The 25,237-nt window shown below is 40.0% G+C and overlaps 1 protein-coding gene across 3 annotated transcripts in view; it reads left to right on the forward strand.

Moving 5' to 3' along the window:
* Positions 1-13,587: 13,587 nt before the first annotated feature.
* The window catches only part of galnt18b (UDP-N-acetyl-alpha-D-galactosamine:polypeptide N-acetylgalactosaminyltransferase 18b), a 62,564-nt gene continuing 50,914 nt past the window's right edge, over positions 13,588-25,237 (forward strand). Inside the window, exon 1 of one of the 3 annotated variants that reach the window (XM_019887009.1) lies at positions 13,588-14,152. In XM_019887009.1, the coding sequence (XP_019742568.1) occupies positions 13,909-14,152 (244 nt within the window). In that variant the 5' untranslated portion in view covers positions 13,588-13,908. The remainder of the gene's footprint in view (positions 14,153-25,237) is intronic. The other 2 variants (XM_019887008.1, XM_019887010.1) reach the window with 2 other exon arrangements.

Raw genomic sequence — 25,237 nt, forward strand, 5'->3', positions numbered from 1 at the left:
TTTCGGGGACACATGCAAAACATTCAATCGGATCATGAAACTAGACTATACATGATCAAAATAACTTGCTTCAGAAATTAACTTGTGAAGAATAATACCCGGTAAACATGGTATTTGTTGTTTAGCCGCTAATTACACACACTGTAGTTGGCAGAGCGGTGTGTAAGAGCTGCCAAAATCATGTGCATGCAATTAAAAATGATTGAAGGAAACACATTTTCAGAGACTTCTCATTCTAATTGTATTTGTAAAAATGTTTAGCCAATTCCAAAAAGACTTCAGAGGGTTATTATTATGCTACATTTTTTATGATGGCTGAGTGATTCTGATAAGGAAACAAAAAAAACCTCTTTATTGTGATATTGACTCTAATAATCCTTTTTTTCATTTCAGTGTGGCCTTTCATAGTTTTGTTTTGTTTTTGTGCACACTCAGGTTGTATATCAAACCTAATGAAGTGAAGCACTTTTGGATTTTCCATTAAAACTCTCATAACAACTCATGGTTCTCTTACAGCTGAAAGTACCTTCACTATGTTAATTTTGCACTTGTAATGCAAAGAACGACTCGACCGGGAAGTCCCAGTGTCAACTAATATTACACTTGGGAACTGGAGAAGAGTAAAGTAGCTGGTTTGGGTTCATGTGTGAAGCTGAATAGGTAAACAAAAGAATAGAATAGGGCGGCCCGGTGTTCCAGCGCGTTGACCTCACAGTGCAGAGGTCATGGGTTCGATCCCGGCTCCGGAACTTCCTGTATGGAGTTTGCATGTTCTCCCCGGGCCTGCGTGGGTTTTCTCCGGGTACTCCGGTTTCCTCCCACATTCCCAAAACACGCACGGCAGGCTGATTTAACACTCTAAATTGTCCCTAAGTGTGAGTGGGAGCGTGGATGGTTGTTCGTCTCTGTGTGCCCTGCGATTTGTTCAGAGTGTACCCCGCCTACTGCCCGAAGACAGCTGCGATAGGCTCCAGCACCCCCCGCGACCCTTGTGACGATAAAGTGGAACAGAAAATGGATGGATGGATGGAAGAATAGAACACGGTACTTGGAGGTGTCTTCTTCATTGCAGTGCAATGCAATGTACTGTATCGAAACCTTTGTCCTATTGTTGTTTCAATGCCTGATCAATATTTAGTGTGCTCATTAAAAAGTGCAAAGCTTATCTCAAAAAGAGGTGAGGGTTGAAATGTCAATAAAATAAATGTCAATGTAGACATTATTTAAGATCTGTTTTGCTGGCATGCTCTCGAACTTGGTGATGTGCCATGACAGATGACGGTGTAACTTCCAGTTGTCTGACCAGTATTCATTTGACATTTTCAATGATTTAACTTTTTCTTTGGCACCCTTTCCGTCTGACCTTTGTGAATGCCACCTGGGTTCAAAAAAGGTGACAGTCTCACTGACTTGATTGGCAGCAACACAGCCTCAGGTGTAAAGAATTCAAGTGTCAACAGTGCAACTAGGGTAGCAAAAATATTGATTTTGTTTTACTTTGATTTATTTGTCATATCATACTCATACTACACGCTTCCTCTTGAATTGCAAAAATGTGCATGTTAGGTGCACTGACCTTCCTAAATTGTCAATTGGTTTGAATGTGAGTATGAACGTTTTTTTGTCTATGAGTGCCCTGCGATTAGCTGGCGACAAGTTCAGGTTGTACCTGACCTCCCGCCCAAAGTTGGCTGGGATAGGCTCTGGTTTTACCTGCAACCCTAATCGGGATGAGTGCTGAAGAAAATGGATGGGAGGGTGCATACTTTATTCCCAGTTGTTGTGAAAGTACAGAATAAAAATCACTTAAAGTAATAAAGTCACTTAAGCGCTACAAGACAAAATCTACACATTTAGCCCAAGCTTTGTTATTGGTGGTTGACCTTAGTCATAATTATCAGAGAGTACTGTATCTCATATGACTTATTTTGTAATTCTGACTTCGTATCTCCTTGTTATTATTGATCTTATGTTTATGACTTCATGTGGCATAATTATTACTTAATGTCTCATTATTAAAAATAGTATCTCATAACTATGACTTAGAACCTTACCGGTTTATTGGCGAAAAAAAAAAAATTCCAGCCCTGTAATTGTGTGTATTTTTTTTTTTTTTAACTGTTGGAAACTTTCACCACAATTTACAAGTAGAAAGCTTTGGCTTTGTGTACACTGAAAAAAAAAATGGTGTGTGTAATTTACTCAATTTTATTTGATCAGTGGCTACACACAATACAATAATTTGGATTGAGATACATGTTTTGAAGTAGATGTATAGTCTACTTAAATAAGTAAATTCAACACACCATTTTTTTCAGTGTAGATCATCTGCTTCATGGTCATCTGAAAGTGGCCGTTTCAAATGGTAGAATGTGGTAGAATTATGTGAACTGTTATGTAACATTTATTTATTTTAGTAGATTAATGTCATCTTTCAACCACACTAAGTCCAGTATGGACACCGGTCTTGTCAAGATAGTCCAACCAAGTGAGAGTGAACTAAGTACGACTGTAGTCATACTGCAGTGCATACAAACTGTGGAATCTCTTCTGTTAAATTATACAGCTGTCCTGGTATTGTAAATCTAGCACAATTAGCATCAAACACATTCACGTGTATTATCTCATTTTGTAAGAGCCAGCATGCATGATTCACATAATCCATATGCTTACACTGAATGATGCCTGCTGCTTGGAGTTATTTTCAGTCCAACGAGCGGCACCTGATCCGTGAGCAGACATTCATGTTTTATATCCGCAAAGCACGCAGCTCCTATGTCTGATGTCAGAGGCGTCTAAGAAAGGAAGCACGTTCTCATTTTACAGCTCGAGCAGCGTTTTTTCAGGTTAGCGACTTGTGCAGCCTCGAGGGGGTTGGGTGAATTGGAGAGAAAAGCACCAGAGGAGAGCGGAGCCCGTAGTTTCAGTCGCTAATCAACTTGGATCTGAAACTTTGCCAACTTTGCGACACTTCAACCCGCAATGACCTGAGGGGGATCAAGACTCGCTCTTTTATCTACTTCATTTTTGTGTTCGAAAGCTTAGTGAAAATAAAACTTAGCTTGGGCCTCGCCATCGGTCTAACGACCCCTCTTCCCATTCGTTATGTTGTGGTGTTACTACATAGTTCTCATTTTACACTTCAGTTTGCACACTGGGTACAATTTAAAAGGGCTCACATGTGACAATACACGTACACTAGTCATGCTAGGATAATATCACAATTTCTTTACAAATGATACCATTGATACAGCCAGTGGGGCCCAAGCTTGAATGGTGTCATTTGCAAGACCCCCATTTTTCTCCCTGACAAAAATTTGATGATGCCAACAGGAAATAAATTCATGTACCATTTTCTTTATTTACTTCTGACAAGAAACTGAGGGAAATATGAATAGCGAAATGCCAGATTAAGTGCTCAGGTGGCAGAAGTCACTTTTAACAGCAGGGATGAATGGATTTATTCCAAGATTTCCATCTACTTATGAAAGATTTCAAACCTAAATATATTAGAATTTTTTTTTTCATTATATTAACTACATTTAAGAAAGTACGGTATATTTGCAGTGACACATTGCAATGTTGGTATTTTTCCAATACACTTAATGCAAAAGTATTGTTCCCTCCAAATGTGTCATATTTATTGCTTGATAATGCCCTAAGTCAGCAGATTGTTTTAAGATTCATATTGTAAATTATAGGTTTGATATGATGATACATTATTCACGAGCTGTCTATTTCCTGCTACATTTCCAAACGATAAAAAACAGATATGAAAAGTCCCTCCTCAGTTTATAGGCATCTGACAGTTGTCCATTAAGTATTCATGCAGGTCATTTTCATCTGCCATGGGTTTTGTCTCCAGCAGATCCTCAATGTGCTTCACATTTACTGATTTTACGAAGACGTTTGATTTATTGTAAAGCTTGCATGCAGTCAGCATGGTGCACCCTACAGTATGTGCAGTGTTTCGCTCCTAACGCCTGACATTGTATGCCTGTGCCAGGGACCGTAATTACTCTCACTTATCCAACAAATTTTCAATACTGCTTATTCTCACGAGGTTGCGGATGAGCTGGATCCTGTACCAGCTGAGAGGTGGGGCACACCTTTTACTGGCTGCCAGTCCATTAAGACACACAACCAGACCTCACTCGTGGGGGTGGGGGGTATTGATATCATTATTAAACATAAATACTGTATCACAAAATTACGGTTCTTTCACTCCACCAACAACTGCATGTGTGTGTTACGCACCTCGGCTCCGGCATGAGTCGCCCTGGCCTCTCTATATAAGAACCTGAGCACCTTTGCTCACATCAGTGGTTATTTGGTGCAATTACGCCATGCCGCTCGCTTGCTAGCTATGCGTGTACCCAGAAATCCATCTTCCCTTCAGATAGTCTGCTGACGTGGCCGCTTTAGAGTGCCTCATTGCTGGCCTTGAGTGCACGGAAAAGCGAACAGAGAGAAAATTTAAGTTAAAAAGTATAACTTGACAGTGAGCATTTGGACTGGGGCTTTAGATTGGCTTGGTCATTACAGCTTAGAAAAGCCCTTTGACGACCCAGTAGGATATACCGTGGTCCAACCGCCAGACACTTTAAGCGAATATATGTTCGCAGCTAAAAACATTGTTACAAGCTTGCATAAGAAAGAAGCTAGATGAAGTGGCATCCATTTTTCCATATCTTAGTACTGGAATTGGATTGACAGATTGACAGCTGAGCCAGACGTGGTTTCAGCACATTCAACAGACATGTTGACAGCATTTAAAAGTGGTGAGAACTTGATTTTTCATAACTTTGGAGTCTCATTTTATATACGTGGCTGTTTTTGTTGTTTTTTTTTTTTAGTGATTCACATTTGGCAGGATTGTTCACAGCACTCTTCTCTGTGGTGTATCAAATTTTGAAGACATTTCTTTTCACTTTAAAGGTAAAATGAAAAGCATGCAAACGTGGGTATGTAAACGTGAATGTCAGACACGTGTAGGACATCTCCGTCTTGAACTCAGTGAGTCACAAAAGCGTTTGTGAAGTTCAACACGAGTTTGGATCATTTCTATGCGGATGAGGTGACTGAGTTAAAACAATGTGAGGCATATTTAGTGAGGAGTGTGGCTGTTAGAACTGCCGATTTGCCAGCTAATCACTGACAACAGTGGCCCGCTGTCATGTCAGAGTCCTTGTTTCTGGATCCACTTGGTCTTTTTCTCTCTTTTCCCTTTCTTCATCTTTCCTTGAGCAAGTTCAACTCGAGTGCGGTCTATAATCTTCTACCTTGGGCAAATGGTGATAGCCTTACTTGACTTCCTCTGCCAGCATACTCAGACAAATGCCTCCCAAAACTCAAGTGAACTCCAATTTTTCATTTTCCTTCAATTTTCTATCAGACAGGACAGAAGCTTTCATCCATGCCCAGACCACCAGCAAGTCATTACACATCCAAAACATTTGGGAGATTATATTTGACTGTGATTTGTTTCCCTCCAGCAAACATAGTTAATGCCAATGCGAGACTAAATAAACCCTGTCAATGTGAGTCTGATGTTAATGAAATATGCTGGTCAGTTGCATATGCATTACTCATAAAACCTTATGGATATTCGGGTGAAATTTCAGATTAAGCTATAATGTATTATACCCTTTAGAGGTGAACTGGATTTGGCCTTCACTCAGCATTTGAATACACATTTTTGCAACTTGTTCTCGAACATAGTGTGTATGAAGTGGTGCTGCAACTCATAGTCATGTACTCTTTATCCTCTGTGTAGAACAGCTAGAGGGGAGTCGAGATATCTCAATGTTGTTATTAAGTGTTACTATGAATCCCACCGGCGCTCTAGGATGGAACCGCAATGTCATGAATCAGCTGTGATGTAACTTTTTACAAGAGCTGCACATTTGCCAAATGCAAGGTGTTCCTGAACAGTAAAGATCGAATCCAAAGAGTCAGCTCCTGCATCGTAGTCTCAACAAAAGCATTGTTAATGTGCTTCACTAAAGCCAGGTTTACTGTACCATCAATGAAATGGATTGCAGTAAATTTTTAAGTTAAAAAAAAAAAAACAACAACTCCACCTCCTTTTTACCACCTTGAATCAGACCAGTTCCATCATGTACAATATTACAAGCATTTCATTTTGTCCGGTGATTGATAATGATTAAAAGGAACCAAAATAGGTTCTCACTTTCAGCCTGTTAATTCTGTGGAGATGTGCTGATGAAAGGCACTATAAATAAACAAGCTTCAGCTCAATTTGGTTCTCATCTCAGTGGCCTGGTGTTCACATTAGAAAATAGAGGTTATTACTGACCTTAGCAAGGTGCCTTGTTTAAAGTGAGAAACTTTGAAAGTACCTGAGTGGAGAAAACTGAAAATAGTGTTTAAAATGGGAGCAAGATAAATGAAGCCTCACAAAGCTAACTCTCCCTTCGAGTGTCTGACCGACACCACTCACTGACAACCAGCAATTCTCACACATTCATACTGGTATGAGATTATGAAAATACATAGTCATGATAAATAGTCACAGAGAATGCATGTCGAGTTTCAATAAAACAGCAATGTTAGCAATACTAACCTAGCATTAGCATGTGAGCCATGGCAACATTGGTACATTGGGAGCATGACTTTGTCATTATGTAGTGCTACTATGGCAATGTATTTTGTTTCATAATTGATTTTTTTTTCAATGTACAAACTATTAAAAAACAAAACGAGTTATTAAATGTACCTGTCAATAAGAAATGTCCTCCATTTTCTGTGTGCAGCTCAATAGTGTCGAAACTTATTTAGCTAGTCAATTTAAATGTATGAAGAGAGAGCATTCAAGTGCCTCATTGTGTGGAAATGCCACTAAGGTTATTAATTATCTGCATCACAGAATCAAAATCTTCCCCAAGATGTGAAGGTGGCCAGTCGGGGTGGCCAAAGAGCAGCCACTACATAGCCACTTTCTTGCAAGTCAAATTAGATGCACATATGAGGCCGCAGAGAGCCACTATAAAGTCATACTGGCAGTTTTAGCAAATACAGTGATACCTTCAGATATAAATTTAATTCCTTCTTCGATCACCCCCATGACTCATAGTACTTGCAGCACAAATTATCGTACTTTGTAATTTCACAGCAAAAAAAAATGGTCGAAAATGGAAAATTACAGACTTCCCCTTAAAAGACACATTTCAGACAACTAACTTGAAAGAAATAAATTGCATCAGATGATTAATTCCTGACAAAGAGTGTTGCGACTCTGCAATGATCATTAGATGGCACTTTGACCAGTTCCATCATGTTAAAGGACTCCTTTACTTTTGCTCTATTCAAACAATACTTTGCCATAAGAGGATTTTGTTGGTAATCCCAAAATGAAGAGTGATGAGCTATGTCTTTTTATCTTAAATTCAGTGACTGCCTCGTGCAGTCAAACTTCAATTAAATGCTCCTTTGTGTCAAGGGGAATTTTCTTTCTTTTGCTGGCACCCCACCCACTGAGGCTTTGTAATAAAGGGTCAGCTTGGCAGAAAGGCGATGGTGAGTGTGGGCAATTGATGTCAGTCAGAGTCGTATTCATATCGTCTTCACTATAATTTGAATGACTCACTGGACTGTAGTATACAAAACGTTTGTCGATGTCAAGATATAATGTACTGTTTTTGCTCATGCATTTGTGCTTCACTGATTAATGGTTGCTGTCTCCAAAGCTTGATAACCTTCAGTGGCCGTGTCTCCATCTCATAGACCTTGCATTCATGATTACAGGATAACCTTTCTCACACTCTAATTAATCATGCTCAGACTAAACATAGCAGTGGCTTCCGCTACTAAAGAATCAGGAGAACTGTGAGCAAACTTCCTACTGCAAAAACGGTATTCACACCCAGCAGGGTGCTTATGTTTTAGTTTGGAACACATCTCTTACATTTCCACTGACATTTTTTGTGGCAGACGTACATTCTGGGGAACATCGTGCCCTGCTCCAGCAAATCCTCTTTTTCTTATTGATGTATTTTTTTCCCTTGACACCCACACTGTAAAACCCAGAGTGAGGCATACATATACAGTGTATGGGTGGCGGCTGTAATTAGCAATGAGTTGCACCGCTACTGCGGGACAATTCTCAACGACATAAATAAATCATGTACCATACCGCGAACATTCAATTTCCACAACATTTGGGACCTACCATTTCTCACAAATCCTGTATTTACACAGCACAAATACATTTCACAAATGCATTACAACTGTTTCCATTTAATCTATACGTACACCGCATCGCCCTCTCTAAAATATCCCACACAACATGACACTCCCGGGAACTAATAAAATGTGCATGTGTAGCCTGAGGAAACTTTTGCCTGACACGCCAGAGGAGGGCAAGACCTATTACTGCAGTAGCCAACTAATTAAATCATAAATGTGAGCCTCACAAGCAAAATGTGGACTTTGTGCTCGTGTAGATTCTCTGGGTACACTTGGGCTTCGCCCACGAAGATGCTTCTGCCCATTCACTTGAGGCAGAAGCTCTCTAAATATAAAGCAAACAACAAAAAAACAGCACTTTCTATATATTTACTTTATGTTGTCAGAGTAGCTATTTTTGCATTGTGAAATATTCAAGTTGAGTTGTTTATCACGAAAACATTAAAAATATGAAGAAAGAACGGGGTGATTTTTTTTGGTTTGTTTTTTACGGATGGCCAATTTTGTTAGCAATGGCCTATCACGGCCTAAGTATAAATGTAGGGTTCAGTTGTGCAATTTCATCTTTAACAACTTTAAAAAAAACACTTTTATTTAGGTACAATTTTCATTTAACTTTTATGTGCAATTGGTTTTAATTGACTCATTATTTAAGTCCACTTTTGTTTTTATCTTCCTACAGTATATTGGAGTGCAGAGTTAATTTTCAAACTGTGCATAATGTTACAGTGGCTTATGGTGATGCTTGGAGATTTCAGCATTTTTTAAGTAGTGTCAAAAATTTGAGAGAAACTGAAATAAGATCAAACAACATTTATCCCTAACCCAAAAGTTTCTGCCGTAGCTTTGCTGAGTAAAAAAAAAAAAAAAAGACAAATAGATGAATACACCGAGGACTATCAGAGCTGTAAAATACTCCACCGCATTTTATAGCAACCCCCACATTCTCCGCTCCCTAGAGACTGAACCGCACTGCGGATGAGATCAGAGCAATTTAATTCAACGATTAGCAAGTGTAAACTTCCAACACTCTGGTAAATGATCTCCTCATAAAAGTATACTTTAAAATTTTGTGTAATTTAGTTATACGCGCATATCACTCCTATGCTTATTCTTTATTCTTGCTACCTTCGCTTCAAATTGCATCACACATGTATACTGTATGTAGTATTTATTTATTCAGGTACACTTCTGCTGATTCTGCCTCCACAGTATGTTGCATGGATGAATACATACGGACTGTGTATATTCTTGATATACAGTACTGTATACGCATATTTTTCTTCTTAGTGTGTGCTACGACAGTGCTTACTCTTCTGCTGTAAAAGTGGAATTTCTCCCCCAATCCCAAAAGGTCTGTCTGCTATACACTGTATTTGAAGACGGCATACATGTGACATGTGAGGGCCATATTTGCCTGTTTTTTTTTTTTTTTTTTTTTTTTTAAATCGCCAGGAGTTGCTTGCTTTTCATGTATTCTTTATTTCTTCTACTCTGCAGACATCTAACACACCCAGCGCCTGTCCGTTGGGAAAGGACTTGGCCATGCCATACTGGAGAGGCGTGATTGCTTGACAATTGAGGCTGTCTGGAAATGATGGAGCATGGATTTTTTTTCCTGAGATAAAGCACACTTTAAATCGGAAAAGACCTTAAGTGGCAGATCCACTGTTACTCTTATTACTCTTACACTTTGAAGGAGAGCATGTTTTTTTTCTGTATGAGGATAAACGGTACAGAAAATGAATTAATGGAAATAAATCAAATAAATGTACTTTCACCAGAACATTTTTATGACTGCGGACATGTCTGGCAGTTCATCAAGTCGATGGGAGAATGTGTGCAGCCAGATAAGCCCATGACTGCACAAGTTTTTCCTCTTACGTACATGAGAGAACATGGCCCTAATTTGTCATTTTTATCAATGGACCAAGTATTTTGTACCGGTAGTTTATATCTCAAAAACTGTGTGTTCTCCTTCCAGAGGGAGAAAAAATGCATCTCGTGACACAACACTGTTTATATAGTTTATTGTACATTTCTTGTAAAACCTTCTTTTGCCAAAACCAGTCACAGTATTATTGGTACTTGGAAAGTAGAAATGTGGATTGTGTGTGAAGGCTTTTTGTTGAAAACTCTTCGGAAACTTACATTTGCAATGTTAATATGAATATGAGTATGCATCAATATAATGCATAATCAGTCAAAAGATAGCTGAAATGAGGCGAAAATAAATAATTTGTTTTTTCACCATGTACTCATCTTGCCTGAACTTTAAAATTAATCACGACGCTAATTACAAAAAGAAAGCATGGCAAAGCTGCATTTGTCTGACTAGACATTTTTGCAAATGTAAGACTTTTTTTTTTTCAACTTGCTTGACTTGGTCATGAAAAGAGACAATTATTTTTGGGTAATCCAGCTGATCAGTTAATCATCACATTATTACAGCACTGTCAGACTTCCATTGTTGTAAATGACTTCCGTCCAAGTCAGCATCCTGAACTTTGATGGCACACCAGAGCATCATTTGTACCACAGGGGTGCTGAAATCCTACAATTTATTGACTTTCAGCACAACCTCTTGGGTTACAGGAAGTCATTAGACCGGCGAGAAAATCAAATAATGGACTTTCATCACATGCGACTCGCAAATAGAAGAAGCACTTTTCTTATCCTGTTTGCCAAGCTGAACGTTCAGCAGACCCCTGCATTGAGAGCTGTAAATGGCTGCTGCTGAGCACACGCAGAGGTGAGGTTTACTTATTATACCTGCTTTAAAGAGAAAAAGAATCAATCCAGGAAGGCCGATGTACAATTTCCATATTTCCATACAAAGGCTCTTTGTATGGAAATACAAGTATCTAAACTAATTTCAGTTCGGGTGTTATGGAAGTGAAGTGTTTATGTGTCTTTTTGCACTCCACAGTCACATTGATGAATTTGTTTTCATCCCGCTAAAATTACGGTCTGCTGCAATGATGTCAAACAAATTTCCATGCCCTTTAATTGACAACATAATTTACAAGACAAAATGATAATTGGCAACTCTAATGTAAGTTTTGCTCCACTTCACTGAGTACAATATGAATGCGGAGAGGTATGCCGTGGGGCCACGGCACGCCGAGTGGCGCAGCTGAATGAGACTCAACTGAGCAACCACGAGGGAGACAAAAAAAAAAACAAGAACAACAACAGCTTGCGTCTCAGTCCCGCACACAAGTCCTAAAGTCCTATTTACAAAAAGTTATTGATGATTTCAATTTACTATCAGTCATAGTAAGGCAATCTGTATTGGCACAGCAGATGGTGGTGGCCACAGAAATCCACTTCTTACACAACGGTAAAGCACAAAAAGGAAATAGCTTCCTAAAAATGAGTTGCACAATTTACACGTGTTGCCCTTCAAATTGTGTGGGTATATGTGCTACCGTGATCCTAACTATTCATTAAAACCATGACACTCTTATCTTTATACAATAACAATGACAAATTTGACCTTTTTCTTGTTTGTCTCCATAGCGGCTCTCATATGGGAGCTGCTATAGTTGCCACACATGACTGCAGAGGGCTCGATGAAAGTTTGTGCTAACCACATTTATCACCACCTGTATCCGTGTTTTTGGCATCATTTGTGAATTCCGAACTCCTGTTTCCATGCCTGTGCTGCACTGAGCACAGTAATGCCGAGAGGAGCTGTGCCATAAGGGCAAAACACGTTTGAGAGTGACTCAATAGCTGCTGAATGCATCCAATTGCCCCGTTTTGTCTTAACCGATGAAGGAAAACAATTTATCAATCAATACCCAACCCTAATTCTTCAAGATTGACCCGACTATTTACTCAACGAAAATGCTGCGAGTTTCTCAATAGCTTTTCAGCAGTTTTTTTCCCCCTTTGTGCTGCTCCATCAAATTCAACATCTTCTTCTTCCGGAGTGATTGGAGCTGTAATATGAACCAAGTACACATCACTAATGTTTCTGTCTGTGTCCTCATGAGGTTTTGCAGCAGGAAAGCCAACTGACTCACCTCGGTCTGGGAACTCATATTGACATTTTTACAAAGTATAAAAATAATTGATCTTAGACAATTATTAGAGTGCAGCATATCACAAGCATGACTTGTATTATTTCCTTTGTCACTGTTAGGTTGTTCTGTTTTGCTTAAAGTTGTAAAGCCGTGGAATGCATCGAACTAAGAGCTTGTATGAAAAAAAAAATGAAGATGGATGCTGCAGATAAACAATTTGACATAATGATGAGAGGTCAATGTTTTGATCGATCCATTGATCTATTTTCTGTATGACCCGGCCGACTGAGAAGCAGGGCACACCCTTGCCTGATTGACAGTCATACCCAGAGTTTGGAGGGTCACTTTTAAAATATATTCCAATTCAGTTACTTGTTACCTGTTTAAAAAATGTCATTTGTGATGTAATCCAAGTACAGTATTAAAATGATTTAATGACTTTCAGATCACTCCAATACCAAATATGCTAATGAGGATAAATAAATACATACATCACGGGAGTATATATATCACATGTATGTTTGTATAGAGTAGACTCTTGTTATTTGCAGGGTATAGGGGACTGAGCCGGGCCGCAAATAGTGAAAATCTGTGAGCAATCAATGTCCACCAATATGCATAATTAAAAATAGATGGCTGGATGAATCGATAGTTCGATAGAAAAACACCTTATTTATCCCATGAGGGAAATTAGATTTGCTTCCTTTAAGTTGTTGTAGCTATAAAGACTGAAATGGGAAAAAGAGGATGAAAGCACAAATTAAGGGAATGCAGGCAACATTTAGCCCCCACTCAACGCCCCCACACATGCACGCGTGCACACACACACACACACGCGCGCACGCACACACACGCACACACACGCACACACACACACACACACACACACACACACACACACACACACACACACACACACACACACACACACGCACACACACACGCATTGTAATGATGAGGATGTGTGACGTCAACCCCACGCAGTTAGGTCGAGAACATGCAAACATGGATTACATTAATACCCACTGATGTACCTACATTTATTGATCGATTTATTTTATTTTTAACCTGTGGGTGAAATTACGTGAAAGAAGAGGGCGCTGCCCACTTGCTATTAGTGCAAACACAACTACTTCTACCTACAGCACTAGAGTGGAACAGTGGCACTATACATTTATACATAAAACAGTATGAGCAATACCCGTCACAATTGTTTCCATAATGTATTCAATTGCACAGTGCTCATACTGAGCAGGGGAGGAAATCACTTTATCCAATGTTGCATATCTGTATGATAACTTACAGTATTTGATGCTGGAGGTCCAAGAGCGGCCAGTGAGTGAGGGTGTAGTTGCGGGAGGAGGCGTGCAGCCCGGAGCCCGTCCGTCATCTTCACGCCTCCTATTGGCTGCAGCGAAATGTTGGCCGCCTCTCTGCTTCTTTCGCTCCCCCTCCGTCAAATATTCTTGGACCTGCCGGAGCTTTGCGATGGGTCGACAGAGGTAGCGTTCACCTGTAGATGGTCCACCACACCCCCCAATTGAAGATTTCGGATTACCGCTGGAATTAACTGCACTTTACCACATTTGTCTCTTTGTTTCGTGGAGATTGTCGTGCATTTTATTTATTTATTTTCAAAGAATTTTAACCTGCATGGAGGGATGCGGGCATGGCTTGCACGAGGCGAACCAAAACTTTGGTGTCCACATGCGTGATCCTGAGCGGCATGACCAATATTGTGTGTCTGCTCTACGTCGGATGGGTGACTAATTACATCGCCAATATTTACATCAAAGTGCCCATGCCTTTCCCCGAGAGAAAGTTCGAGGAGGTGGACAAAAGATCAGGAGACACTCTCAGACTCATGGAGCGACTCGATCGCCTGGAGATTGTGGTCAATCAGCACATACAAGGTAAATCAAATCGAATCAGATCATTAATAGCCTCCGTGCGACTTTGGTCACACGCGTGACTTCACCGGCAGTGGCAAAGTTATTCAGGGGTTTTCAGCACTCGCAAGCAACGGGTATGTCCCCGCGGGTGGCTTTTTTTTAACCGCCTCATCTGTGTTTCGACACTTGCAAAATGAAGGGTACGTAACACGACCCACAGCACTTAAAGCAACTATAACACCGGCCACTTCACTTGCACAAACTGAGATGCTATATTCCAAATTCTGCCTTGAACAAAATAATTGCCTAGTTTTGATCGAAACTGTCAATTTCTCATTTAAGTGGCTGCAAAGCTGCACTGCATCACACGGAGAGCTGTTTCGAACAATTTGACAGTCAACTCTATGTACATAATATAAACAAAAAAAAAAATCACATAAATCCTCCATTACCTTAATGCTAACATATAATGGGAAACTCCATAGGCATATAAAAATTATGAATGTGGCCGTGTTGTTACTCTTAAGTTTAAGCAATGGATGTCTGAACACAAGTGGTGCAGCAACACATGTTGACAGATCATGTAACGATACTCACACAAATATATTCTTTATCCTGAGCGACGAACAACTAATATTAGTGACATCTTGAGGGGCCGAGAGAGGACCTGAGTCTCCAGCATATCCATTTTTTTAAATACTGTCCTTAGGTGGCCATGCTGTATTGAAGGAGAGAGTGTGGAAAAAAACCTGCTCAAATTTTTCATTGAATTCTTTTATGACTGCATGTTTGATATATATAATATTACATAATGTTTTTCCTCAGTAAACAAATACAGTTATGTGTTTTGGGGGCGAATTAAACTTGAATCTCAGGGCACCACTGTATTTTGAAGTGAATCTCGTTATTGCTGAGGGCCCAGAGATTGGGTTTGAGTGGTATGGCTCTCGTGTATTGTAGGCTGAGATGTTAAGTGCTCATCATGTCTGAGAAATAAGCCTGAAACTCAATTACAATAACATAAAGTACAACACTTGGAAGCCAGAAGCTGATTTTCTACATAAATGACTTCTTTCTTGTTGATTTTTCACTGTTTATGTGATGCATTTTAAAATGGTTCCTTTAATTTTTAATGGTTGCACTTTGAGTAATTTACAAAATACCTAAGGTCAAAGCAGCAGTCTGGTTTTAGAGGGGATAAAAATCCAGCGTGACATTCATCATTACTTATATCACTGGCAAGAAAACATTCTCATAGCACTTTTTCATGTACTGTGTATGTGTAATGTGTCACAACTCCATTAACCTCCACCTTCTTCATAATTTTATGAAACCAACCGTTTAAAAATAACTGACCTTGTAGTTATATATCACGTCTGACATGTTCCGTAGTTATAGAGAGCATGCTTGGAATTCTTTTTTCGCTTCCCTCCAGCCTTTCAGTCACTTCTGGTCCATGGTTACTGAATGCGAGATTAAACACTGCTAATTTCTTTCTGTTGCGAGTCCTCAAAAGAACTATTGTTTTCATCATGTGGTGGTTTATGATGGCTGGGGGGGGGGGGGTCTTCGGGCAGGTCACAAACTGAAATGGCGTCAGTGGTAGCTGGTGCCGAAGTGAGACGCAGACAGGAATCGATTCACAGTGTTTGGAGCGTTGAAGTTTTAAGCAAAGCTCGGCTAATCATTCTTAATGGAACCACGTCTCCATTTCTGTTTGCCATCCAAAAACCCCTGCGCGGTGAAGTGGTATGTAGTTGCCCCAGTTGTCTTAATTAGACACGGCTTTCACTGAATTCATTCAAGATTTACAATTATTGTCTTATGCATGACAGAAACACAGTGGTTAACTGAACAATGAAATTCTTCCTTTTGGGAGTTTCCTACCCAGAGCTCAGAATAACTTTAAAACAGGCAATAAAATCTGTAAATTTGTAACATTAAAAATATATTTTTATATATAGACCAAAAACTGTTCAGTTTTAACAGCATAGAATTGTGACATCATTTCATAACATTTTAAAATGTAATGTCCAGTATAACATGAAATGTGTGGATCCTTCTGGTTGGTCGAGCTATAGTTTTTCTTAAATACTCATCGTTTTAGAAGCAGAGGACCAGGTAGATCAAATTGATTGCCTGATACCATAATTGCCCAAGTCACTTTTACTCAATTTATCAATTTAAAAAGATATGCTTGCTACAAATTGTGTTTTTTCGTGTTTGTATATGCCTATGTCTATGTGATTCTCCATCATCCAGGTCATGGTGCTTCAAAAATGATGAATTGAGGCAAATAGGCTCTCGTTTGTTTTCTCCTTGTTTTCAAGAAACGATTAAAAAATGACTGAGGCAGTTATGTTATTAGACTAACAAAATGTAAGAATGATGCGGCCAAGTGTCATCCCATTAAGCAGCCCTTCACATTTCTCTGACACCGTTCTCTATAGTGCTCCGAGTCACTAGCGGGCATATTTGCATGGTATCTGACAATTGCTGTTGTGTATGTATCAATCATCTTGTCATATCATAATTCATCAGACCTGTCAGATGTAAAGTGTAGCTAAGCCACACTTGCTGGCTTTACAGAATGCATGCTTGCCATGTGGATGTATTTTGATGTTGCCGTCACAAAAATAAGAGAGTTTCAGCAAGACAGTGAATGTTATTCTGATTGCCTTGCTCAACTCCTAAACAAACAAAACAAACAAACAAAAAAACCCCAAAAAAACTCACACCAGACCCAAAATTTGCACAATTCTGCAAACAGAGACACTGTATATGCAATTTATGTGTCATTTATTCACTATCCCTAATATCCATCTTAATGTCCACAGTGTAAACAACACAGAAGTAAACAAAGAGGAACAAATGATACGGAATTTTAAATGTTACCTACTGTTGAGTGGGCCTACCCCGACTCTGTGTCACTTTGAATTCAATGACCTATGACCTATGACAAAACTCCTTTCAGCTTTGCAATTTCTTGCGTCTGGCTCATTTCAGCGCACTGTGGCATTTGCTTCTCCCAGAGCAGTTTTTCGGGTCTACTGTCCCCACATAGTATGATGCAGAATGGGTAAATACAGCCGATTCACACCCATTTGGGACAAAAATATAACTTCTATGCAGTTGCCTGCTTGTTTGAATAACAAGGTAATGTTTGTTTACCTCCGCTCACACTTCCAATTCCATCACCTAAAACTTTTGTGCTTCTGGCGCTCTTCCAAATTTTACATAGCTATCAGCACTATAAAGTACAACCCCTCTCTTAAATAGGGCATTTTCCACCACTTTTACAAATGTCGTCAATTGTGCTGCAACGTTGTTAGCTCACACACCACCTGGTCACAAACAGCCTGTGAAGTCTGCTTGACTGAACGTGCAATTTAGTGCCCGCTATTTGGGGATCTTCTCAAGTGTACGAAAAGTGCTTTATTCTGAGTTCACTCCATTCACTTATCTCCTAAGCATATCTTTCCATTCTATTCATGTACAAACCTTCACCCGCTGCCATTTAAATTTAATTTAGCTGCTTTTCCCCTGATTTTTCTGCATGAGACAATTAGCACCTTGAGGTGTTTTTTTTCAGCTTGTTTTTAGCGACATTGTCTTTTTGTGCTACTTTTAAAAGTAGGACAGACATCCCGTAATGAGTAGTCTAGTCCATGCCATTTGCATATCAAACACTTTCACTCTCTCAATGTCTCAGCAGCACGTGTGCAGACGCTAGCTTTGTTATGGCTGTTATGGATGGCTGCTTTGGATCTGTTGTATTTCATAAATTCCAGGCAAAGTGCAAGGGCACAACATGGATTACATTAATACCCACTACATATGAGCTCCTGTTTTTCAGCCTTCAGTTTGTTTGTTGACATAACTATGGGTGGGATGATTCAAGCTTCCTCATACTATTTTCAATGCTGTCATTGCATTGCTATATGTCACTCTAAGGACACGCCACTGTCTGGATCTGCCATCTAACTGCCCCAAGAGCATGTATTGAAGCTATTAGTAATAGTTGCCAACGGCATCAACAGTGAGCTCGCTGCAGAGACAGTCATTAGTGCACTTTCACAAGTCTTCCTCAAAATACATTTTCTACTTGTATTGCATTGCAAGACAAGTATAGAAGTCATGTTCTCATTTTATCTATTCTGACCTTGGCATTTTGCAGGAGCTGTGACTTTGACACAGATGCACGATTAACACATCTACCACCTGAGCTTGCACTTCGTTTTAGTGCACCGATATTCAGTCAGACTAAAGAGCATGTAAAGAACATTTATTGCAGCTGGCTTGCTGCGGCCTGTTCGTAAAAAGGTTTGTGGCGTCACGTGCACAGTGTGGGAGGAGAAGCACTATGTGACATTGCAAAGTATCGCCGTTGCCACGACAAAGCAACATGGCAACAGCACAGAGGCTATTTGAACTCCATCTATTATCACAATGTAGTCAGCCCGGGGGAATTTATTGGCTAGTTAGACAGTGCAGGTTCACACACGCCCACCATGAGGGCTGTGCCACTGACACCCACTGTGCTCACTGCCATCTACTGTACTGCCACCAAAAGTTCTGGAAAAATTTAGCAGCTGTGTGTGTGTCTCACAGTACACAGAACACTGTGTCCTTTGTATCAGTCAATGCTTTTGGCTCTATTTTGGGCAAAAGAGTGAGTAGATGCTAGTTTGCATACAGAGGACATGCAATGATTTAATCAAGGGCATGGTCTGGCAGCACCGACGGAGGAAAACTTTATTTTACATTCATAGGAGACTCAACGTGAATGGATTATTAGCATGAATGTTTTTGTCTGTCCTTTGATTGGTGTGTGTTAGTTTTGGGCTCCTCCACCGTATGACTCTCCACAGCTTATGTGGTGTAGAAATTGGATGGACACTGAAGGTAATTTCTTTGCTTTTGTGCCATGACTGAAAGATTTTTTTAAAAAAATGTATCAGTAATAAATAATAATGCATCAGATTTATAGGCCGTTTTTCTGGACAACTGGACACTCAAAGCTCTCACAATGGAGACATTATTCATGCATTCGCACATTCACAGTTAATCACAATTTTAGGATTGCACTGGTAATGTAGTATTGATGGTTTGTATGTCAGAAGCTTGCCACAACCTGACTTGGATACAGTACTGTATGCAGTTTGCAGGGCTTTTATGTTTCTCTAAATGAAAATAAAAATGCTTCAATAAATGTGACATATTAGAGAAAAAAAAACAGTTGTTAAATCACTAAATACATAACACTAGACTTAAAAAAATGTGTAAAATCAATCAAAATGAACCAATCAACCCAAAAACCAATCCCTGCTCAGCTGCCAACTGTCAATCAAATACCTCTTCTATGACTTGGATTATGGATGCTACTTCACCTAGCATCTTTCTTTTGCCTACGCATAACTACATCTTTGAGCCTGAAAATAGATTCACTTAAAGCACAGGTTTCAAACTCTATCCCGGCGGCCGGGATCCAGCCGGCCACATCTTTATGTGGCCTGCGAAAGCAAATCATGGATCACCTTCCATGATCCTGACGGGTGAAAGCTAAATCTCCTCAAGTGAGTACTGTACTACCAATGTCTACATCTTGGCATATGTTTTCAGTAATTATCTTGAGATATGTACAGTATCAAGTATTTCGAAAGACATCTTTGAATTCTCTTTACATTGTGGTTAACAGATATCATGCCCTTCTATGCGTTTGCATTCAGGTATTAGTTTTTCGATTTCCTGCAATCTTTAACCCAAATACAATGCCCTCGATGATTTAGAAACATTGTCATCGCATGCATGCTCCAGTGGAGTGTGTCTTGAATCAATTTTTTTTCCACTGTCGGCGCCGTTGCATCACAGCTGATCAGGTGATGCAGTAGACTTGAGGCAAGTGATGTCCCCTGTTGAGTGTCTAATTGGTTTGGAAAAAAACCCAAACAGCATTTCTCACTTTCAGTACACTGTAGCACTAATAGAACGTTTGTTCTTTGCAGTCCAAAAATAATTTGTAAGTTTTAATTCCGGTTCCAAAAATCAATTACACATGATAACCTTTTTAGATAATGAGATTACTGTATCAATAAAAGGAATGATATACTGTATCTGGCCATGATGCCTGCAGGAAGTAATAATGGAAGAAGTTATTGAGTTGATTGGCCCTTTGCAGCTACTGTAGAATGGCTTCCATTCTTCTTTACACGTTGTTTGATTGCGTCTGTGGACATTTTTGTCCATTCATCCAGAAGAACATTTGTCAGGTCAGAGTTCACTGATCACGATGGACCAGGGAAACGGAATGCTTGCTCTCCGTCTTTGTCCTCATTCATCCCAACATGACCTGAATTAACAGAAGGGGCCTAAACAGTTCCCACAAAGTTGTTCAAACTGTCTGGCCCGAGATGTAGACTGAACATTTTGTCAGATTGATTAAGACTTGTATTGTCAGTTATGAAGAATGACTCCTCAAATAACCTTGCCAGAGATATCACACCCTCAGTTACCCCTGGTGGTGTCATGATTGTGAATTTAAGAGATTTCCCTTGGTTAACTTTGCCTCCAAGACTTGTTGGTTTCAAAGATCCCCGTATTCATCTCTTCCTATTTCCAAAGCACACAAATAATGGATGATACAATATGCGTTGGCATGACAGGCAATTTTTTTTTTTTCAGCAAAACCCTTCACGAGGTTCATTAAATAGCAGTTTGTTTGAAGGCTTGCTCTGACCACTAAGGATTTGTGTCTTCCATTGTGATGCCCAATTGAATGGCCAGGAGGCTTGCGGGAGCTTGTGATTACCACAATGATGATTTATCCCCAAATGATTGTGACGGCTCCAAAGATGGCTTCCAGCAAATCCGCCCATCACATCAGTCGAGAAGCTCGGTTAATCAGCACTTCCACTCGTGCTCGGAGGACATTTATATTTGGGCATTTATCTGATGCCATTTTTGACAATCACAATGAATAAAGCAGCAGAATAAATGAGTGGAAGCAGAGCAGTGAGTGTGTTTCCGTGGATCTGCGCATGTGTATTGTTCAGAATGTGGGCTTGGTGTTGTGCAGGATTTAGTAAATGAACTTGGTAAAGTAAGAGCATTATACATGCATCATTCCCTTTGAGAGCGGGGATAGGGAACCCCGAAAGAGCCACAGCTCTGATTGTTTCCGTGTTCCACCATACCTGATTCAAATGTTGAGGATCATTATCAGGCATTTACGGAGCTTTCTGATTGAGCTGTTCATTTGAATCGGGTGTGGCGGAACAAGGAAACTTCGAAAACAAGCAGGACAGTGGCTCTCTTGGGCCGGAGTTGCCAGCATAGAGTACAGCCAAACGACTCATTCATTCCTTTGGAAAGAGACAAAATTGTCTTTTTTTTCCTCTCGTAAATCAACAGCTTGGGGTCATTTTACTTAGTGTCAGCTTCAAAAGTCGGGGATAGCGATATATATAAAGTTCACTGCTTGACCCGCAGCCAGGAGAGATGCTGATGATTCAGCATGCACTAATATACTGTTTAAATGAGGATAAAGTGGCTTGCATGATGAATGAATGAAACTTGTGAATGCTTCTTGCCTTTACTTTTTGAGTTGTTCTGCAGACTCTAAACTGCTGGCTGAAGATTGGTGAAAACATTGGTGCCGCTGAGATATGGAAAGAGCAAAAAAACAAAGTCGCTCACCAGGAGAAATTCTTCCATATTTACAAAGAATCGATAGTGCCATCCCAATAAAAATGCTTACCCTTCATTAAAATGTGAGTGTTCTGATTTGTTAGAAGCTTTGTGCTTTTGTTATTGTCTTCATGCGAGTGAAATCATATTGCTGAGATTGTTTGGCGTGTTACCCGTTAACTCAAGATTTTCCTCCAGTTTGAAATTCATTTCACTTGGTTTGCTACAAAGACTGCTCTCCATTTATTAAAAGTCTGAATCATTTGCCAGTGCAGTAGCCTGTAGGCAGTAATGGAGAGACTTTGACGGAGAGTGTCTGGGTTGATGAGTGCAACGCGGGGTAAAAATTCGGTTAAATTGAAACTGCAGGAATGTGGATGCACTGGAAGATATTTGCTAATGAAAACAATTCATTACACCGAATCCAGCCGAGAAAATCATGTCGGAGTGCAAATCAGGCATAAAGTAGTAATTCAGCAAATGTCCCTTGGCAAATTCTCCTCAATAGATAAAGTTCCCCAGCGCACATATTCTCAATTCGCTTTTCTCCTTTTTACATGCAACAAGAATATGATTGAATTTTTCAGACAGCCTGGAGGTGGGGCTTGCTGGAAAGCACTTGGTGGCTGGGCCTGCACTTGTGGTGCAAAACATTCGTCCCCCTTCCCATGGGCTCTTCACCTGTGGGAGGAGTCGAAAGGGTCCGGTGCCCTGTGAACTGGGCAACGGCAAAAGGCAGGACCCTTGGCGATTGATCTGATTCGTGGCTACAGAAACTATCTCTAGGGACATGGGATCTCACCTCTCTAGCAGGGAAGGATCCTTAGCTGCGATCTGATTCGTGGCTACAGAAACTCTAGGGACATGTGATCTCACCTCTCTAGCAGGGAAGGATCCTTAGCTGGTGTGCATGGCAAAGAAGTTCTGACGAGATAGTTGAGAGCAAAGGAACGGGAAAAACGGAGCAAGATCAGGAACCTCTAGAAGATTGCACATGAACAATGGGTTGGGCAAGGCAAATTATCCAACAGTCAGTTATTGGCAGGAGAGTTGTTATATAGTGGCTTGATTGCGATGCATGGCAGGTGCACAGCTGAATGGGAACGCCCACCGCTCAGCTGGCCCTCAAAACAACAACAGACAGATCATGACACATGGCAGCAATCCCTGAACCCAGTGTTCCCCTCCTGGACATCTCCCCGGTGAGGTGTTCCAAGCATGTCCCACTGACAGGGGGGTCCCAGGGACTTCTCAGTACACGCTGGAGAGACTATGTCTCCAGACTGGCATGGGAATGCCTCAGGATCCCTCCTGATGAGTTGGATGAAGTGGCTGGGGAGAGGGAAGTATGGACTTCCCTGCTGAAGCTGCTTCCGCCGCGACCCAACCCCGCATAAGCAATAGGTACCGTAATTGATGGATGAATGGATTGTCAGACAGAAATACGCACATTGGATAACATGTACTTTGATCGTTTCCGCAATAAAACCCAAGGGAAAATGGCAATAATTTAAAGCCACATCCAAACAGAGATTCATTTCAAAATATAAATTGACCATGTTAGCAATCAGCACCACAGCGGTCCCCCCAACTACTCTATCAACACAGAGGGCCTGCATCACGATTATTCCTATGATTTTCTGTGAATATGCAACTTTTCGCAAATAAATAAAAATGTTCCCCCACATTGTACACCCACATTTACACTGTCACTGAGTGAATGTACATAATAAAACTACTACTACTACTAATACATTTTATTGCACCAGAAGATGGCAACAGACCCGTGGCCGTGCTGTCGGGTGCTTTCAAAAATACGCTGAGTGCACCCTGCTCTCTCCGAACACTCCATTCACAGTTGCGTTAAGCGTTTGAGTGAATTTCCGAATGCACCCATTATGACCCTCGTGCGATCGTTTTCAGTCCATTTCTAAAATGGATACTGCAGCGAAGAAAAGCAAAGTTGACAGAAACAAGTGGAAATGGGCATATTTTTTTCACTGAACTGTGTCTGACTAATTTTCCGAGAGACTGTGGCTCTTTTCAAGGATTTCAATATCAAGAGGCACTACCAGACAAAACATGCAAGCTACGACAAGGTGACTGGGAACAAACGCGAAAAATGAAAGCAACTTGAAACAGAATCGTCGGCCCCCCACACATTTTCATCTCATCAAATCTGGCCTTCTGTGTAAAAAGTTTAGATACAGCTGGTGTAAATAGAGTGCTGCATAAGTGCATTCCATTTCACATTTTTATTATTTTTAAAAACATTTGTTAGGCTACAAAGTGTTTTTTCAGGGAAAGTGCAATACATACAGTAACTGATTCTAGTTCACTTGGCACTACTACGAGTAAATGCAGATTTTTTGTGTTAGTCTTTGCTTTATTGTTCTCTGATTTCTGCAGTCCTATGTTAAAACAGTCTGGATTATCTTTTGTGTTTCATCAAAATAATACATTTGTAAACATCTACTTTTGCTTTGGAAAACTATTATCAAACCAGTAACTGAATCCGCTTCAAAAAGGTTGACAAGTACATCAATCCCTCTTGTGTATTATTGCTTAAGTGCTGTTGTTTTTTAATCACAAAAAAAAAACAATCAAAAAAAAAACAAACAATAATTGGTATTCGGGGTGGGAGGGGTGGCGGGGGGTGGTTTCGTAACACACTTTCATGCAAAATAAAGTTGTATCCAATTAGATTGTCTAAAAATATTTGATATTGACTGTGCTATTTATAACACCAGACTATTTATTAGCCCATCTATGGCATTTTGTAATACATGTTAGCGTTAAGCTTGTGGATAGAAAACTTATGTGGTTATTCTAAATATACATCATATAATTCTTCTAATCTCGAGTTGTCCGGTCAGACCAAACATGAATCAAGTCCTCCTGAAAGATAGCAAAAATTTAATTTGTGCATTTTGGCATTAATGACGTTCACAGTATATCTGTTCATTTATTTTTCCACATTTTATCTTTAATAAAAACATTCATAAGTCAGTGCTTTGTATCTTTACATTACATTCAGTAAAGTCGTGAATGTGTTGATGAGTGTTTGCAGGTGTTTGCAGGTAATTAAATTAATTTTGGGGGATATTTGTCAGCTGTTGACAAGCCACATCGAACACAATTTTGAAGAATGTTGTTGGATCATTCTCTGCTTTCCTTCCAAATGTTTTGACTATTTGCCAGCAATGATTTGAGTTCACATTCCTCCTCTGCTGGTTGTTTCATTTTTAATGTCGCAAAGTGTGTAAGTGGGCTACATCTCCGACACCCCTGTGCAATTATGTTCAATCTTTTCATCTTCTGCATGAACAAGTGTAGGCTGTCATTTCCTCACAGCGCGCAGCACTCAAGCCGTCTCTCTGACTTGAAACCCGAATGTCTGATGCAATTTGTCACACACAC

The sequence above is a fragment of the Hippocampus comes genome, unplaced genomic scaffold (assembly GCF_001891065.2).
Source record: "Hippocampus comes isolate QL1 unplaced genomic scaffold, H_comes_QL1_v1.1 scaffold261, whole genome shotgun sequence".
In the NCBI taxonomy this organism is placed as follows: Eukaryota; Metazoa; Chordata; class Actinopteri; order Syngnathiformes; family Syngnathidae; genus Hippocampus; species Hippocampus comes.